Source organism: Salvelinus alpinus, chromosome 15, assembly GCF_045679555.1.
Source record: "Salvelinus alpinus chromosome 15, SLU_Salpinus.1, whole genome shotgun sequence".
In the NCBI taxonomy this organism is placed as follows: domain Eukaryota; kingdom Metazoa; phylum Chordata; class Actinopteri; order Salmoniformes; family Salmonidae; genus Salvelinus; species Salvelinus alpinus.
In genome coordinates this window covers 52,925,963-52,945,019 of record NC_092100.1, presented here as the reverse complement: position 1 = coordinate 52,945,019, position 19,057 = coordinate 52,925,963, and the positions used below count along the sequence as shown (strand labels likewise).

At 44.6% G+C, this 19,057-nt stretch overlaps 1 protein-coding gene across 1 annotated transcript in view; it reads right to left on the bottom strand.

Moving 5' to 3' along the window:
- Positions 1–19,057, bottom strand: part of LOC139540317 (copine-8-like) — a 93,431-nt gene that overhangs the window by 48,231 nt on the left and 26,143 nt on the right. The window contains exons 2-5 of the mRNA XM_071344060.1: positions 15,943–15,983; positions 12,685–12,731; positions 12,464–12,567; positions 3,192–3,231 (exon numbers count right to left, since the gene is read on the bottom strand). Of these exons, the coding sequence (XP_071200161.1) occupies positions 3,192–3,231; positions 12,464–12,567; positions 12,685–12,731; positions 15,943–15,983 (232 nt within the window). The remainder of the gene's footprint in view (positions 1–3,191; positions 3,232–12,463; positions 12,568–12,684; positions 12,732–15,942; positions 15,984–19,057) is intronic.

Genomic DNA, 19,057 nt, shown 5'->3' with positions numbered 1-19,057 from the left:
TTGAATAACGTTCCAACCGGAGAATTACATTGACTTCAGATGAGCGATGGAACGGAGCTGCCTCTTATGTGAAGGCGCATGGTGAAAGAATGTTCACCTCATGGCAGTGGTGACTCATTCCTGTCTCCTTCGGCCCCCCTTCACAGTAGAGTGATCAGACAAAGTTCTACAGATTGTTGACATCTAGTGGAAGCCGTAGGAAGTGAATACTCATTCATATCTCGCTGTGATTTCAATGGGATCTTGGTTGAAACTCGACCAGTCTCAGAATTTCCACTTCCTGTTTGGATTTTTTCTCAGGTTTTGCCTGCCATATGAGTTCTGTTATACTCACAGACATAATTCAAACAGTTTTAGAAACTTCAGAGTGTTTTCTATCCAATATTAATAATAATATGCATATATTAGTAATTGGGACTGAGGAGCAGGCCGTTTACTTTGGGCACCTTTCATCCAAGCTACTCAATACTGCCCCTGCAGCCATAAGAAGTTTACCTCTATATCACCAGAGGAACAGAGGAGGAGTAGGATAAGGGTACGGCTAAAGAACTGGTCGTCTAGTGCGTTCGGAACAGAGTGTCAAAGAAGCAGATTTCTGGGCACGGAAGAATAGATTCAAGGCATAATGTACAGACAAGGCTATGGTAGCATGTGAATACAGTGGAGGTAAACCTAGGCATTGAGTGACGATGAGAGCGGTTTTGTCTCTAGAGGCACCATTTAAGCCAGGTGAGGTCACCGCATGTGTTGGGGTTGGAACAAAAGGGCTAACTAAGGCATATTGAGCAGGGCTGGAGGCTCGACAGTGAAATAAGACAATAATCACTAACCAAAACAGCAATGGACAAGGCATAATGATATTAGGGAGAGGCATGCGTAGCCGAGTGATCATAGGGTCTAGTAAGTAGCTAGGCGAGCTGGAGACATGGCGATTCAGACAGCTAGCGGCCGGGGCTAACAGATGGGCCTTCAGGGGATGTCGCGACGGAGGAGCCTGTTGAAACCCCCTCGGACGGTTACGTCGGCAGACCAGTCGTGATGGATCGGCGGGGCTCCGTGTCGGCAGTAAAATGGTCCAGGCCAATTGGCAAAATAGGTATTGTAGCCCAAGAATTGGGTGATGGACCTCTTCAGCTAGCCGGGAGATATGAAATGCAGTGCCTTATGAAAGCCCTTACAACCATATGGGCTCCCGAGTGGCGCAGCGGTCTAAGGCACTGCATCTAAGTGCAAGAGGCGTCACTACAGTCCCTGATTCAAATCCAGGCTGTATCACATCCGGCCGTGATTGGGAATCCCATAGGGCACCACACAATTGGTCCAGGTTTGGCCGGGGTAGGCCGTCATTGTAATAATTTGTTCTTAACTTCTCACGAGTCACCAACCCTGATCCGGGAGCACCCCCCACCACCCCCCCACTGAGTAGCATAGCTAGCATAGCGTCACAAGTAACTTGTAGCATCTAAATATCATTAAATCACAAGTCCAAGACACCAGATGAAAGATACAGGTCTTGTGAATAAAGCCACCATTTCAGATTTTTAAAATGTTTTACAGGGAAGACACAATATGTAAATCTATTAGCTAACCACGTTAGCAAAGGACACGATTTTTTTACTCCCAGATTCGGCTAGGCGCCCACGGCCAGTTCACATGCACAACAGATATGATATAACATCGTAAATTGGGTCTTACTATGGCTGATCTTTCATCAGAATGTTGATCAAAGTGTCCTTTGTCAAGATGAGTCGTTGGTTCCGTTCAGAATTGTTCCTTTCCCACTCCATTTAGCACAGGTACTGGTCGAGTGGCACGGATCTCTCAAACGTAAATAAAATCAGACAACGGAACATCGCAAAACTCCCGAAAAAATTCAAATAATCTGATTAAACTATATTGAAAAAACATACATTACGATGATATGGTCACATGTATCAAACAAAATTCGACACGGAGATAGTTTTCATCCATAACGCCAGCAAAACAGTACACAATCGCAGCTCCAACTCGTGCGAATCAGAAAACCGGAAGTTGTCGGTCACGCCAAAGAAATAGGTCTTATTTCACGTCAGTACCAGATAAACAAAGAATTTCTCCTCTGACGTCCTCTTGACACCCAGAGGAAGGCGAATGAAGTGTGTTTCTGGTCATAGGGGTCATGACCATATATAGGCAGAGCGTTGAAGCGAGCATAGACTTCTTGCATTCTACTTCTTGGTCAGGGAAAGTGCTGTCAAATGACTTGTGTATCACTCAGAGACATAATTGAAACGGTTTTAGAAACTAGAGGTTGTTTTCTATCTAATGGTATTAATTATATGCATATAGTAAGAGCAATAATTGAATAAGAGGCAGTTTAATCTGTAGAGCAAATTATGCTAATGCGAAAACAGCACCCCCTGTATTCTCAAGAGGTTTTAACTGACTTACCTAGTAAAATAAAGGTTGCATTAAAAAATGGAAATGACACAATGGCTCAAACAATGGGAAATTCAGCATTTGATCTGGCTCAATTGGTAAGAGGTTGGTGCTATCAATGCCATGGTTGTAGGTTCAATTCCCACATAGATCCCATACACAGAAAAAAGGTACAGAGTCCCTTTGGAGATAAGTATCCCTTCGGCTTATATTATTATTTTGTTGTATCATATACAGGTAACTGTCAAAATAAAATAAACACTTGAGTAAATTAGGGATACAAAAGTATATTGAAACCAGGTTCTTCCACAGAGTTCCTGAGATAACTAACAAACCATCATGCTAAGGGTCATGTGTAAAAATGCCCTGTTGCCCATTATTTTGGTTACCTTGGCTAGAAGAACAGATTTCAGTGACTTTGAAAGAGGGGTCTCAAAGGAGCACAGGGGGTTGAAAGTGTGTGTGTACGCGCGCGCGTCTCAGTCACCAGATCTCAACTGATTACTTATGGGAGATTCTGGAGCGGCGCCTGAGACAGCGTTTTGCACCACCATCAACAAAACACAAAATTATGGAATTTCTGAGCTGGGGCTGGAGCTGAGGCTGAGGAGCTGGAGTTGAGGCTACACTGCTGGAGAAGTCACTGGAGAAGGCTTCATGTCTGTAATATGGTTTGGGACTGGAAGGATGTCTAGAGAATATCTGTATTTGTCCCATGAGATCATTACTAAACAGTGAGAGTGGTTACACACGAGATGGAAAAGGCAACTCACATGTTTAGACAGGTTGTCGCTCTTCGAGTCGAGGTCGTACCTGGACAGAAACAGAAAATTACGTATAATCACTGTTTGCGGAAAATCATTGTACTATTTTACAAAAAGGCTCAGCAGTCAGTGACAATGGTTATAAACAGTCAGACATAGCAAGAATGGAGGTTCTGCATAAACTATAAAAAAACAAGTGCAACCTGTGTGCTGAAGCTTTTCAAAAAGAAAGATGCTGAGAGCAATTCTATTGTAGTACAGTATGTCCCTTCCTTAATCCATTGCTCCGATGTCTCCACTGTGCGTGTGTTTAATGAGCGCGTGCATGCGCAGGTGTGTGTGCTTGTGTGTGTGTGCGTGCTGGTGTGATGGTATCTGTTTCTCTGTACAGACAGAGTGCCATGTAAGATAAAAAGAGATTCGACACCCAAGCAGCTGAGAGAAGGAGAGAGATGATCCAATACCATGTTGGTACAAATGTAATTCCATAAGACTAGGGAACATTGATACGCAACCGGCCCGCCGACGGAAGAATGCACAGGTGTGCGTAATGTTCTATTCGTCTTTGCCTCGGTCACTCACAAATATTCATAAATTATTAATTTAACTTCTTTGGGAAAGGGGGACAGTATTGAGTAGCTTGGATGAATAAGGTGCCCAGAGTAAACTGCTTGTTACCCAGGCCCAGAAGCTATGATATGCATATAAGTAGTAAATTTGGATAGAAAACACTCTAAAGTTTCCAAAACTGTTAAAATAATGTCTGTGAGTATAACAGAACTCATATGGCAGGCGAAAATCTGAGACAAATCCAACCAGGAAGTGGGAAATCTGAGGTTTGTAGTTTCATTTAAGTGATTGCCTATCCAATTTGCTGTGTCTATGGGGCCAGATTGCACTTCCCAAGGTTTCCAGCAGATGTCAACAGTCTTTAGAAAGTTGTTTCAGGCTTCTATTGTGGAAGGGGGTCGAATAAGAGCTGTTTCAACAAGTGGACTAGGCTGAGGCCAATGAGTTGTTTACTGCGCAGTCACGCGGGCGGGCCGTTCCTTCTTTTTCCTCTGTAATGAATACGCAGCGGTTGCATTAAGAACAAGTTTATCTTTAATTCTATGTAAAACATGTATCTTTCATCAAAGTTTATGATGAGTATTTCTGTTATTTGATGTGGCTCTCTGCAATTTCTCCGGATGTTTTGGAGGCATTTCTGAACATGGCGCCAATGTAAACTGAGGTTTTTGGATATAAATATGAACTTTATCGAACAAAACATACATGTATTGTGTAACATTGAGTCCTGGGAGTGTCATCTGATGAATATCGTCAAAGGTTAGTGATTAATTTTATCTATATTTTATCTGCATTTTGTGACACCTCTTTGGTTGGAAAATGGCTGAATGCTTTCTGTGAATAGTTGCTGACCTAACATAATGATATGTTCTGCTTTCGCCGAAAAACCTTTTTGAAATCGGACACTGTGGTTGGATTAACGAGGAGTGTATCTTTAAAATGGTGTAAAATACTTGTATGTTTGAGGAATTTTAATTATGAGATTTCTGTTGTTTTGAATTTGGCGCCCTGCAATTTCACTGGCTGTTGGCGAGGTGGGACGCTAGCGTCCCGAACGATCCCAGAGAGGTTGATGAGAAGGAGAAAAAACACACCTACATGCATTTGGCTGCACATGCTCCGTCTCACCCACACACACAAACACACATTCTTTAAACTGCTTTGTTGGTTAGTAAGTAAGCATTTCACAGTAAGGTCTACACATGTTGTATTCGGCGCATGTGACTAATACAATTTGATTTGATTTGATGTGAGAGAGTTTGTCAGAGAGGATTCCCCCGGGCGGCTGAGCGTGTGTGGCAGGCTTCTTTCCTGGTTGGATAAATGTGTGTGTGTCACACACACTTCCTTATGAGGAAGGAATACGAGGAAGGCTTCACACCATTCTCTCACTTTAGTATCTTACCTAGTTATTTTCAGATTACCTCATTGCACTCTTTTCTAGCTTTGTCAACTATGTGCATGTTTTCTATACCTCTTTGCTCCCCTCCCTGTACATTTTACAGACTCTCCCCACCCTGTGGCTGCAACCCTTCTAATTTAGTGTACACTGCGCACACAACCCATGTGGAATTCCTGGTCTCCAGCAGCGTTTGGAACTGCAAATCTGCAATCAACAAGGCCGAGTTCAGTCCTGATGGAGACATGGATTACCCCAGAGAACATTGCTACTCCAGTTGTTCGCTCTTCATCTGACTACACATTTTCTCATAGTCTGTGAGCATCTAGTGGTGGTGGTGGTGGCACAGGGCTAGTGTAGATTTTCTCTTTTTCCCCTTGCTCACCTGTCCATCTCCTCATTTGCATTCCATGCGGTCACTGTCACTTGTCCACTCAAGCTTAAAGGATACGTTTGGATTTTGTTTATGAGGCCCTCTTTGTCTGCTTCCCCAGAGTAAGATGAACTTGTGAATACCATTTTTATGTCTATGTGTCCAGTCAGAGTTAGATTTGCGAGCCAATGCTAACTAGCGTTAGTGGAATTACTGGAAGTCTATGGGTAAAAATGGTTTCCACGAATTCATCTCACTCTGTGGAAGTAGATAAAGGGCCTCATTGCCAAAATCCCAAAGTATCCCTTTAACATTGTTGTCATTTACCATCCACCAGGTGCACTTGGAGAGTTCCTCAGTGTGTTTGACACTTTGATAAGCTAATTTCCTGACGATGGCTCACAACTTATCGTACTGGGCGACTTCAACCTCCCGACGTCTGCTTTTGATTCATTTCTTTTCCCCTCTTACATCTTTCGATCTCACCATTTCCCAGTCCCCTCCCACTCACAACGCAGGTAATGCGTTTGACCTCATCTTTACTAGATCCTGTCCACCTACTAATATCACCGCAACCCCCATCCAGGTCTCTGATCACTACTTTGTTTATTTTCTCTCCATCTCTCCTCCACACCTACCCAGTCAGCCCCTGCCCAGATGGTAATGCAACATTGCAATCTTTGTTCTTTCTATCCTATCATCTCTCCCTTCTGCTAAATCCTCCCGTCTCATGACTGGCTCTTCGAACCTACTCTCCTCCCTTTTCACATCCATTGACTCTCACTGTCTCCTTTTCTTCCGGCCAGCTTGGCCCTCCCAACTCAGCGGCAGACTGACTCACTTCATGCTAACAGAACAGGGCTGCGGGAAGCGGAGAGGAAATGGAGGAAAAACGACATTTCCGGAGGAAAACTACATCCTTCCACTTCCTCCTCTCTACCTTCTCTTCCTCTGTATCTGCTGCTAAAGCAGCTTTTATATCACCCAAAATGTCAAGCCTCTGCCTCCCACCCAGGGAAACTCTTTTCCACCTTCTCCTCCTTCCCTAATCCTCCCCCACCTCCCTCTCCCTGGACAACTTTGTCAACCACTTTGGAAAGAATGTCGACAACATCCGCTCCTGATTCACTCAGCCTATTGAGTCCACTGCCCTCACTCACACAGAGGTACCCTACGCCTTGACCTCTTTCTCCCCTCTCTCTCCAGATGAAATCCTGTGACTAGTGAGGATATACATAGCTGCTCTTCCTCCCGGAGATGGCCTGCCAGCTCCAAGACTTCTCCATCACGGAACAACTCCACAGTGTCCCCCTTCCAGACTACAAATAAACTTGGCGTGACCCTGGACAACACACTCGGCAAACATAAAAGTAGTGACTCACTCCTGCAGGTTCATGCTCCACAACATCCATAGAGTACAATGTTTCCCTCACAGGAAGAGGTGCAGGTCCTAATCCAGGGACTTGTAATCTCCCGTCTGGACTACTGCATCTCTCTGTTGGCTGGGCGGGCCTCCCACTTGTACCATCAAACACCTGCAACTTATCCAGAACGCTGTAGCCCTCCTGGTGTTCAACCTTCCCTAGTTCTCCCATGTCACGCTGCTTCTATGCACTCTCCACTGGCTTCCAGTCGAAGCTCGTATCTACTACAAGACCATGGTGCTTGCCTACAAAGCAGCAAGAGGAACTGGCTCTCTCTATCTTCAGGCTATGCTCAAACCCTACATTCCTACCCTAGCACTGCCGCCTCTGTCTCTTAACCATCCCACCCCTACAAGAAGTCAGCTGAAAACTCTACCTCTTCAAAGAGTATCTTAAATAAGACATCTCATTCAGTATTATCCCCCCGGCAAATAAAATGTCTTTGATACAGTTGAAGTCGGAAGTTAACATACACTTAGGTTGGAGTCAATGAAACTCGTTTTTCAACCATTCCATAAATTTCTTGTTAACTTCTTTGGGGTAGGGGGAAGCATTTTCACTTTTGGATAAATAGCATGCCCAAATTCGACTGCCTGCTACTCATCCCCAGAATATAAGATATGCATATTATTAGTAGATTTTGATAGAAAACACTCTGAAGTTTCTAAAACTGTTTGAATCATGTCTGTGAGTATAACAGAACTTATGTAGCAGGGAAAACCCCGAGGACAAACCATTCAGAATTATTTTTTGTTGTTGTTGAGGTCACTGTCTTTTCAATTTGTTTTCATTGGGACACCATATTTCTAAGGGACTTGTTTGCAGTTCCTACCGCTTCCACTGGATGTCACCAGTCTTTGGAAATTGGTTGAGGTTTTTCCTTTGTGTAATGAAGAAGTACGGCCATCTTAAATGAGGGTCACTTGAAGTAAATTGTTTGAGAGGGACATTACCAGAAAAGTTGCGTCAGTTTGTTTTCTTTTTGTATTGAACACAGATCATCCCGTCTTCAATTTGATCGATTATTAACGTTTAAAAATACCTAACGTTGTATTACAAAAGTAGTTTGAAATGTTTTGGTAAAGTTTACATGTAACTTTTGATATATTTTGTAGTGACGTTGCGCAAGTTGGAAGCTGTGTTTTTCTGGATGAAACGCGCCAAATAAATTGACATTTTGGATATATATCGACGGAATTAATCGAACAAAAGGTGCACTTCACAAAATAGATGGCATCATGAGGCAGGACAATTATGTGGATATATTGAAGCAACATGTCAAGACATCAGTCAGGAAGTTAAAGCTTGGTCGCAAATGGGTCTTCCAAATGGACAATGACCCCAAGTATACTTCCAAAGTTGTGGAAAAATGGCTTAAAGGACAACAAAGTCAAGGTATTGGAGTGGCCATCACAAAGCCCTGACCTCAATCCCATAGACAATTTGTGGGCAGAACTGAAAAACCATGTACGAGCAAGAAGGCCTACAAACCTATCTCAGTTACACCAGCTCTGTCAGGAGGAAGGGGCCAAAATTCACCCAACTTATTGTGGGAAGCTTGTGGAAGGCTACCCAAAATGTTTGACCTAAGTTAAACAATTTAAAGGCAATGCTACCAAATACTAATTGAGTGTGTGTAAACTTCTGACCCACTGGGAATGTGATGAAAGAAATGAAAGTCGAAATCTCTCTACTATTATTCTGACATTTCACATTCTTAAAATAAAGTGGGGATCCTAACTTACCTAAAACAGGGAATATTTACGAGGATTAAATGTCAGGAATTGTGAAAAACTGAGTTTAAATGTATTTGGCTAAGGTGTATGTAAACTTCCGACTTCAACTGTATGTGGTTGTCTCACCTAACTATATTAATATGAATGCACTAACTGTAATACTCTCTGGATAAGAGGGCCTGCTAAATGACTCAAATGTAAAATGTCAGTGTGGCAGAGCCTCGGCCGCCGGCTCTTTGCTAAGAGGCCATCAGTGTAGATGGTAATACAGCCTGATGCTCACCCACTCATAACAGAGCAAAGCTACAAACACACACGCCATTTTCTTTTCCTTATCACTCCCTCTGTAACCCAAACACACGCATACCCTCACGCTCTCTCTGTCTCTCAAACTTACTCATACTTTCACCGACCAAACACCCAGGCAGGCATTCACACACACGCAGGCAGAAAATGAACATGTACCTCTGTTAACCGCATAGCTCTTAAACAAACAGCATCATATTCACGTCTCATAATTGTTATTTTTTATAGTCTGTCTAAAACCTTATTTTGCCCCATGAACATATTATGTTCCAAAACATCCCATAAAGGGGAATTATAAAAAAAGTTATATGAAAACCTGTTTCACAACTCTGACGAGCCCGAGGCGGAGGATATACGGCTCCCTCGGGAACAAGCCCCAACCCCATTGATCTGCGTGAAGAGGGGGCGGAGAAAGAGAGGCCGGAGGGCGGGCTGGAGGCGAATACACCCCCACTCGCCTCAATTCTGCTCGCAAACATGCAATCTTTGGACAAAAAAATGGACGAGTTATTGGGAAGATTAAACTACCAAAAACTGTAACATCTTATGCTTCACGGAGTCGTGGCTGAACGACGCCAATATCATCATACAGCTGGTGTCTGGTAAGACAAGGCGCGGCGGTCTATGTATTTTTGTAAACAACAGCTGGTGCACGATATCTAAGGAAGTCTCGAGCTATTTCTCGCCTGAGGTAAAGTTTCTCATGAAAAGCTGCAGACCACATTACCTACCGAGAGAGCTTTCATCTATATTCTTTATAGCATTGAATGAGCTGTATTCCGCCATAAGCAAACAAGAAAACGCTCACCCAGAGGCGGGGACTTTAATGCAGGGAAACTTAAATCAGTTTTACCTAATTTCTATCAACATGTTAAATGTGCAACCAGAGGGAAAATAACTCTGGACTACCTATACTCCACACACAGAGATGCATACAAAGCTCGCCCTCACCCTCCATTTGACAAATCTGAACAAAATGCTATCTTCCTGATTCCTTCTTACAAGCAAAAATTAAAGCAGGAAGCACCAGTGACTAGATCAATAGAAAAAGTGGTCAGATGAAGCAGATGCTATGCTACAGGACTGTTTTGCTAGCACAGACTGGAATATGTCCTGGGATTCCTCCAATGGCATTGAGGAGTACACCACATCTGTCAATGGCTTCATAAATAAGTGCATCAATGACGTCGTCCCAACAGTGACCGTACGTACATACCCCAACCAGAAACCATGGATTACAGGCAGCATCCGCACTGAGCTAAAGGCTAGCGCTGCCGCTTTCAAGGAGCAGGACTCTAACCTGGAAGCTTATAAGAAATTCCGCTATGCCCTCCGACGAACCATCAAACAGGCAAAGTGTCAATACAGGACTAAGATCGAGTCGTTCTACACCGGTTCTGACGCTCGTCGGATGTTGCAGGGCCTGCAAACCATTACAGACTACAAAGGGAAGCACAGCCGAGAGCTGCCCAGTGACACGAGCCTACCGGATGAGCTAACCTACTTCTATGCTCGCTTCAAGGCAAATAACACTGAAACATGCATGAGAGTACCAGCTGTACCGGAAGACTGTGTGATCACGCTCTCCGCAGCCGATGTGAGTAAGACCTTTAGACAGGTCAACATTCACAAGGCCGCAGGTCCAGACGGATTACCAGGATGTATACTGCGAGCATGCGCTGACCAACTAGCAAGTGTCTTCACTGACATTTTCAACGTCTCCCTGTCCGAGTCTGTAATACCAACATGTTTCAAGCAGACCACCATAGTGCCTGTGCCCAAGAACGCTAAGGTAACCTGCCTAAATGATTACCGACCCGTAGCACTCACGTCTGCAGCCATGAAGTGCTTTGAAAGGCTGGTCATGGCTCACATCAACACTATCATCCCAGAAACCCTAGACGCACTCCAATTTGCATACCGCCACAACAGATCCACAGACAATGCAGTCTCTCTTGCACTCCACACTGCCCTTTCCCACCTGGACAAAAGAAACACCTATGTGAGAATGCTTTTCATTGACTACAGCTCAGCGTTCAACACCATAGTGCCCTCAAAGCTCATCAATAAGCCAAGGACCCTGGGACTAAACACCTCCCTCTACAACTGGATCCTGGACTTCCTGACGGGCCGCCCCCAGGTTGTAAGGTAGGTAACAACACACCCTCCGCACTAATCTTCAACACAGGGTCCCCTCAGGGGTGTGTGCTTAGCCCCCTCCTGTACTCCCTATTCACTCATGACTGTACGGCCAGGCACGACTCCAATACCATCATTCAATTTGCCGATGACACAACAGTGGTAGGCCTGATCACCGACAACAACGAGACAGCCTATAGGGAGGAGGTCAGAGACCTGGCCGTGTGGTGCCAGGACAACAACCTCTCCCTCAACGTCATCAAGACAAAGGAGATGATTGTGGACTACAGGAAAAAGAGGACCGAGCACGCCCCTATTCTCATCGACAGGCTGCAGTGGAGCAGGTTGAGAGCTTCAACTTCCTTTGTGTCCACATCACCAAAAAACTAACATGGTCCAAGCACACCAAGACAGTCATGAAGCGGGCACAACAAAACCTATTCCCCCTCAGGAGACTGAAAAGATTTGTCATGGGTCCTCAGATCCTCAAAAGGTTCTACAGCTGCACCATCGAGAGCATCCTGACTGGTTGCATCAGTGCCTGGTATGGCAACTGCTCGGCCTCCGACCGCAAGGCACTACAGAGGGTAATGCGAACGGCCCAGTACATCACTGGGGCCAAGCTTTCTGCCATTCAGGACCTAGAGTCCCTAAAAATTGTCTCCAGCCACCCTAGTCATAGACTGTTCTCTCTGCTACCACACGGCAAGCTGTACCGGCACGCCAAGTCTAGGTTCAAGAGGCTTCTAAACAGCTTCTACCCCCAAGCCATAAGACTCCTAAACATCTAGTCAAATGGCTACCCAGACTATTCACATTGCCCACCCCCCCCTCCCCTCTCCACACCACTGCCACTCTCTGTTGCCACTCTCTGTTGATGCTTTGCCTGTTTGATAGTCACTTTAATTAACTCCACCTACATGTACATACTACCTCAACTAACCGGTGCCCCCGCAGATTAACTCTGTACCGGCACCCCCCTGTATATATTGTTATTTTTTTTACTGCTCCTCTTTAATTACTTGTTACTTTTATCTCTTGTTCTTAACCGTATTTTTTGAAACTGCACTGTTGGTTAGGGGCTCGTAAGTAAGCATTTCACTGTTGTATTCGGCGTATGTGACTAATAAAATGTGATTTGTTTTTTATTTAAAAGGTGAACATTGACATCTCCCTTCTCACACTTGATACATATTTTATTCTTAACTCAACTTGAACTTATAGACTCACACAGAGCACCACTCTCTCTCAACCAAACAAACAAACACACACACACACACACCACACCACACACACACAAACACACACAAATGTTAAGAACGGTCTTAACTCACAGGTCAAATCGTAGATTCTGTCTCTCTTCAAAGAAATAGTCCAGGATGAATTTTCGGACAAAGTCTGGATTCAGGGTGTTGTTTATCATCTCTGTCCGACTAAACTATGAAGAAAGAGGGAGGGAGGAACAGACACTGGTTTGTATTGATTTTAAATTAATTGGGCAATACTCTGACTTCCAAGGGATCCTTGGACCTTCTCCCCCCTCACCTCAACTCACCTCTCTCCATTCCCTGTTGGCGATTCCTTGTGTATACAGCACACAAACTGTTAAGAGGAAAGAAAACAGAAAGAAAAGTAAAACAACAGTTAAGATCCAGAGGAAACAAGGCATGAGAAAACCCAGAAGATACAAATGTTCTCTCCTAGGCTAAGACATAATCCCTGATTAAATGTCAGTGTAACTCTGCCTTTCAGGCAACAAGGAAGATATTTCTCAGAGAAAATAAAAAAGGCACAGTTGAAAGTGCTAGAATGCTAAGGCAGTTTCCCAATCCTAGTCCTGGGGACCCAAAGGGGTGCACATTTTAGTTTTTTCTCTCGCACGATCCTATCCACATCGACGGGACAGCAGTGGAGAAGGTGGAAAGCTTCAAGTTCCTCGGCGTACACATCACTGACGATCTGAAATGGTCCACCCACACAGACAGTGTGGTGAAGAAGGCACAACAGCGCCTCGTCAACCTCATGAGGCTGAAGAAATTTGTCTTGGCACCTAAAACCCTCACAAACTTTTACGGATGCACAATTGAGAGCATCCTGTCGGGCTGTATCATTGCCTGGTATGGTAACTGCACCGCCCGCAACCCGCAGGGCTCTCCAGAGGGTGGTGCAGTCTGCCCAACGCTTCACCGGGGGCAAACTACCTGCCCTCCAGCACACCTACAGCACCGGATGTCACAGGAAGGCCAAACATATCATCAAGAACAACATCCGCCCGAGACACTGCCTGTTCACCCCGCTATCATCCAGAAGGCAAGGTCATTACAGGTGCATCAAAGCAGGGACCGAGAGACTGAAAAACAGCTTTTATCTCAAGGCCATCAGACTTTAATAGCCTTCACTAGGTCGGCTTCCACCCGGTTACGTAACCCTGCACCTTAGAGGCTGCCCCATATACATAGACTTGAAATCACTAGCCACTTTAATAATGTTTACATATTTTTTCTTTACTCATCTCATATGTATATACTGTATTCTATTCTACTGTATTTTAGTCTATGCCACTCCGACATTGCTCATCCTAATATTTATACATTCCTCAATTCCATTCTTTTACTTTTAGGTTGTGTGTATTGCTGTGAATTGTTAGATATTACTGAACTGTTGGAGCTAGAAACACAAGCACTTCGGTACACCCGCAATAACATCTGCTAAACATGTGTATGTGGCAAATAAAATTAGATTTGACTTGATACCACCCAAATATATGGACCAAACACACACACACAAACTGAGCCAATTCCTTCCACTGGGAGCAGTGTAAAATGTGTATAAAATCCAGTTAATCAGAATCAGAGGGGTCAGAGCCCCCATTCCACCCCATTCCACCTCTGAAAAAGCTTCAATAACCTCTGTCCATAGAACTAAGATGAGTAATTATATACTGAACAAAAATATAAACGCAACATGTAAAGTGTTGGTCCCATGTTTCATGATCTGAAATAAAAATCCCAGAAATGTTCCTTATGCACAAAACGTTTATTTCTCTCAAATTTTGTGCACACATTTCTTTACATCCCTGTTAGTGAGCATTTCTCCTTTGCCAAGATAATCCCTCCACCTGACAGGTGTGGCATATCAAGAAGCTGATTAAACAGCATGATCATTACACAGGTGCACCTCGTGCTGGGGACAATAAAAGGCCACTAAAATGTGCAGTTATCACAATGCCACAGATGTCTCAAGTTGAGGGAGCTTGCACTTGGCAGATGACTGCAGGAATGTCCACCAGAGCTGTTGCTAGAGAATTGAAAGTTAATTTCCCCACCATAAGCCACATCCAACGTTGTTTTAGAGAATTTGGCAGTACGTCCAACCGGCCTCACAACCGCAGACCACGCGTAACCACGCCAGCTCATCGTCTGAGACCAGTCATCCGGACAGCTGAACTGAGGAGTATTTCTGTCTGTAATAAAGCCCTTTTGTGGGGGAAAACTCATTATGATTGGCTGGGCCTAGCTCCCCAGTGGGTGGGCCTGGCTCCCAAGTGGGTGGGCCTATGACCTCACGGGCCCACCCATGGCTGCGCCCCTGCCCAGTCATGTGAAATCCATAGATTAGGGCCTAATTCATTTATTTCAATTGACTGATTTCCTTATATGAACCGTAGCGCAGTAAAATCGTTGAAATTGTTGCATGTTGCATTTATATTTTTGTTCAGTATATTTCTATGCTTCTACCTTCCCTCACTAGCTCTGTATGCATGCTAGTGAACAAAGCTCTGGAGATAATGCAGTAGCATCACATGCTTGCTATAGCAGAGGTCATGGCTCTTGGCCCACCTCAGTGTCAAGGCTCGCATGTTTCAGTGGGTTAGGCCAACAGTGTTGAAGAGAGCTGGCTGTTGTGTACGTGGTGTAATGTAATGTCATGTTATGCTGTTGTGTGAGGTTGAGCTCAGCTGTCTGACTGCACAGAAACCCTGTCAGCTGCTAACAAAGGCTGGGACTGCATATGGTCTCCATGCATTAGGTTGGAACATGCACCATCACGTGAACATACACACATACACACACACACAAAAACACACACAAGTTGTGTTGTCAACAGTGTTGTGTTGTCAAGTCTTATAGGCTAGCCTACCCTAAAGTGTGTAAGGCTCCCTGTGGCCAGTATGTGTGTGTGTATGTGTATGTGTTTGTGTCTTTGGCCCCCTGGCCTGCAGTACAGTGCTGAGGAGGTCTAATGCTGTGTGACTGAGGCCAGTACCGTCAGCACTGCAGAGACAGCACAAGTGCCTCCTTAGATAAACATACCACAGAACCCAGCCAGCAGGCCCCTGGGGTCAGATGGCCTTCCTCCCTCCTAGTGCTGAGTCTGACCACATCTCCTACAGTGGCCCAAATGTTCTCAATTTAAAGATGTACTAATATGTACACACTACACAGACGGATCCTTATCTCCGTGACGGATATGGCTGTTAGGGTTGCAAAAAATCCAGAAAGTACCAGAATGCCATGATTTTTCAGAAATCTTGATGTGATTTGGAGAATTTGTGTAATCGGCAGGGAATAAGGGAATCCTGCAACCTATGGCTGGTGTATATGACGACAATCTGTTTGTAGAGCTGAGATGACAACCTCTGACATATGCAAATGCCTGCTGATTCACAGGGGGAAGCACAAGAGAGAGAGCGGGAGAGCCAGAGAGAGAGCGAGAGCCAGAGAGAGAGCAAGCGAGAGAGAGTCAGAGAGAGAGAGAGCCAGAGAGAGCGAGGAAGAGAGCGAGAGGGTGTGTGTGTAGGAAACCTTCTTACTTGGGTCTGATTTGGAGAATGTGTCTCTGTCCAGGAGATTTCTGTAAAACAAGAGAGCAAAGAAACAAGCCATTATTCGTTGTTCAATATGTTATTAGGTAGTGATGTACATTTCATAGCGGACTGAAAAATAAAGCATAAAATAAAGCATCTAGTACAGCCTATAGACATTTCTCCATTCATTTCTCAAACAAATAATCAAAAATGCATTTTTTCCCCAATTTTGACACGCCCTTTGTCAAGTCAAGACTCAATAAGTCATCACACGTACGACACCACTGTCTTGTCCTGCTGTAAGAATAGCCATGGAAGAGACAAGTCCCATTTCCTTCCAGGTGCACCGGGCCAGTGAGGTGCACCGGGCCAGTGAGGTGCACCGGGCCAGTGAGGTACCCCGGACGTGATTAGATATGCACACCATCACTTTGCATCAGAGACTCGGAGAGGAACGGCCCGAAGCAAAACGCCCCGGCACATAACATCAGAGTCAGTGGGAGGGGAGTCCCGGCATGCCTCATTAGCAGTCTCCGTGTGTGTGTGTGTGTGTGTGTGTGTGTGTGTGTGTGTGTGTGTGTGTGTGTGTGTGTGTGTGTGTGTGTGTGTGTGTGTATTTGTGATACATCAGCAGCAACAGGATCGGTCTGTTACTCTGTTTGGTTACTCTGGTTTGCACCAGGTTATGAGTCCAGGTCCAACAAAGACAACCCAAAACCGCTCGCAGCTTGAATTCCTGCCAGATCCTATATTAAACTGCATCAAACGTTCATGCTCTGTTTTGCTGGGAGAGGGAGAGAGAGAGCGTGAGAGGGTTGGTTACCACCATCATGCTAGCTAGGTGTCCACAGCACGACGTTCATTGTGTGACAAGGCAGTCGAGTGGATTGCAGGGAGTGTCTTTAGGCGATTGATCGTTAGTGATGTATCTAGATCAGCCACCCATGTTGTGCTGATCCCAGCGTGACCCAGATGGTATCACACTATGCCTGGCTGGCTGGCCTCTTTCAGAGCACAATTAGCCCCTTAGTTGGCTGAAACCAAAAATAAGTGATAATAAGCGACAGAATTGCGCTGTTTACATCAATGTTTATAACGACTGGCGTTATATCAAATACCAAACGTGTTATGCTTCGTTTGAAAAATACCCAAAATGTGTTCTCTCCCCAGAGCCCATAGGTGGAAAGGGGTCAGGTGCAAGGAGCAGGCGGAACGTGTGTGTGTGAGAGAGAACGAGAGAGAGAATGACCGAAAGAGTGTGTGCATGTGCATGCATGCGCGCGCGTGTGTGTGTGTGTGTGTGTGTGTGTGTGTGTGTGTGTGTGTGTGTGTGTGTGTGTGTGTGTGTGTGTGTGTGTGTGTGTGTGTGTGTGTGTGTGTGTGTGTGTGTGTGTGTGTGTGTGTGTGTGTGACTACTCCAGCTGCCTTTCTCTCACTGACTGGTCATTCAGGGGAAATCTTTAAAAATACCTTTTCCCCCACTACCCACAGTCCAGGAATTTCAGGTGGGCCGAACAGAGTGCCTCCTCACCGTTCATCAAACATTTACGAGCACAGTCCCAACACAACATCAACATTTGATTTGAAATCCCACCACTTACATCATGCAGTACTAGTAGTCACCTAACATCTCCCTTGTTCTATCCCCAAGTCTGACTTCTGTTCTAACTGTGTGAGTTGAGGGGGACCGACTTTCACCTGAGATGGCCCTGGAGATGAGAGTCTCCCAAAAAGGGGCGCATTAAATATTCGTGACATTGGAGGTTGAGAGGAAAACAAAAAAGGGAAAGCAAGCCCAAGAGTACAGTATAACAGCACTCTTTGACAGAGAGCCCAAGGTTGTTGGCGCTATCAATCGGTCTCCCAAAGAAGCTGACTCATTATTCAAAAGGATTATGATACCGCGTCCTGTCACTAGCAAAGGCTATTGATGAAACGCCAATGTCTGACCATTAGACCTTTAGAGAATCAGACAGAGGCAGAGAGGAAAACCCACAGACTCAGAGAAGCTGCTTCTGCTGCCTATGCAGGGAAAGGACACACAGCACATTAACACCAACGAGAATCACCGAACAATGAATAAGAACTTCCATTCAACATTGCCAAACTGCTGCATTGACAAAGCGTCTAAATTCCCACTAATCTTTCATTCTTTAAAATCTTTCTCCTCAAGTCTCTCTCCTCACCTCTACTCAATGTTTTGTCTCTCCGTTATAGAAGTATAAATGAATGAGTAACATCAGACAGAACAACCCTAAGCTGTCTGTTATTCATCCCGCAAAGACAAAGTCACATGTAATGGCGTTAGGCCTACGCGATATGGACAAATTGCCAGAGGGGAGGATTCTTCGTACACTAACCATTGCGGTGGTTCATTTCTTTACTATCAAATGAGGAGAAACAAACTTATCACACAAGTCAGAGTTATACTGAAACAAAATCTTTAATAGTGAGAGCTTTGCAATAGTGATTATGATCCGTTGAGAGCGGTGAGACAAAAGTACAAAAGGTCTTTTATAGCCAAGATAGACCCCTTTCAATCTACATGACGAACAACAGACATATAGAATGGGTCACAAGGTTAAGATTTGGATGAAAGATACCTATAATACATATAGCAGACAGCATCTGCTGTGTCAACAGTTTTCATTGTATAGACCAGTGTCTGGCCCTCCGACTCAAAACTGGAACCATCTCTCTCTGGTACCATAGAGAACAGAAACATTAACTCATTGTCACGCCCTGACCTTAGTTTTCTATATTTTCTGTATTATTTTGGTCAGGTCAGGGTGTGACGAGGGTGGGTATGTGTGTTTTTGTCTTGTCTAGGGTTTTTGTTTATCTATGGGGATTTTGTATGTCTAGGTAATGTAGGTTTATGGTGGCCTGAATTGGTTCCCAATCAGAGGCAGCTGTTTATCGTTGTTTCTGATTGGGGATCCTATTTAGGTCGCTATTTTCCATTTAGGTTTTGTGGGTTATTGTCTATGTGTAGTTGCATGTCAGCACTCAGTTATTATAGCTTCACGTTGTTTTGTTAGTTTAAGTGTTCTTCATTTATTAAAGACGAATGTATTCCTATCACGTTGCGCCTTGGTCTCATCACTATGACGAACGTGAC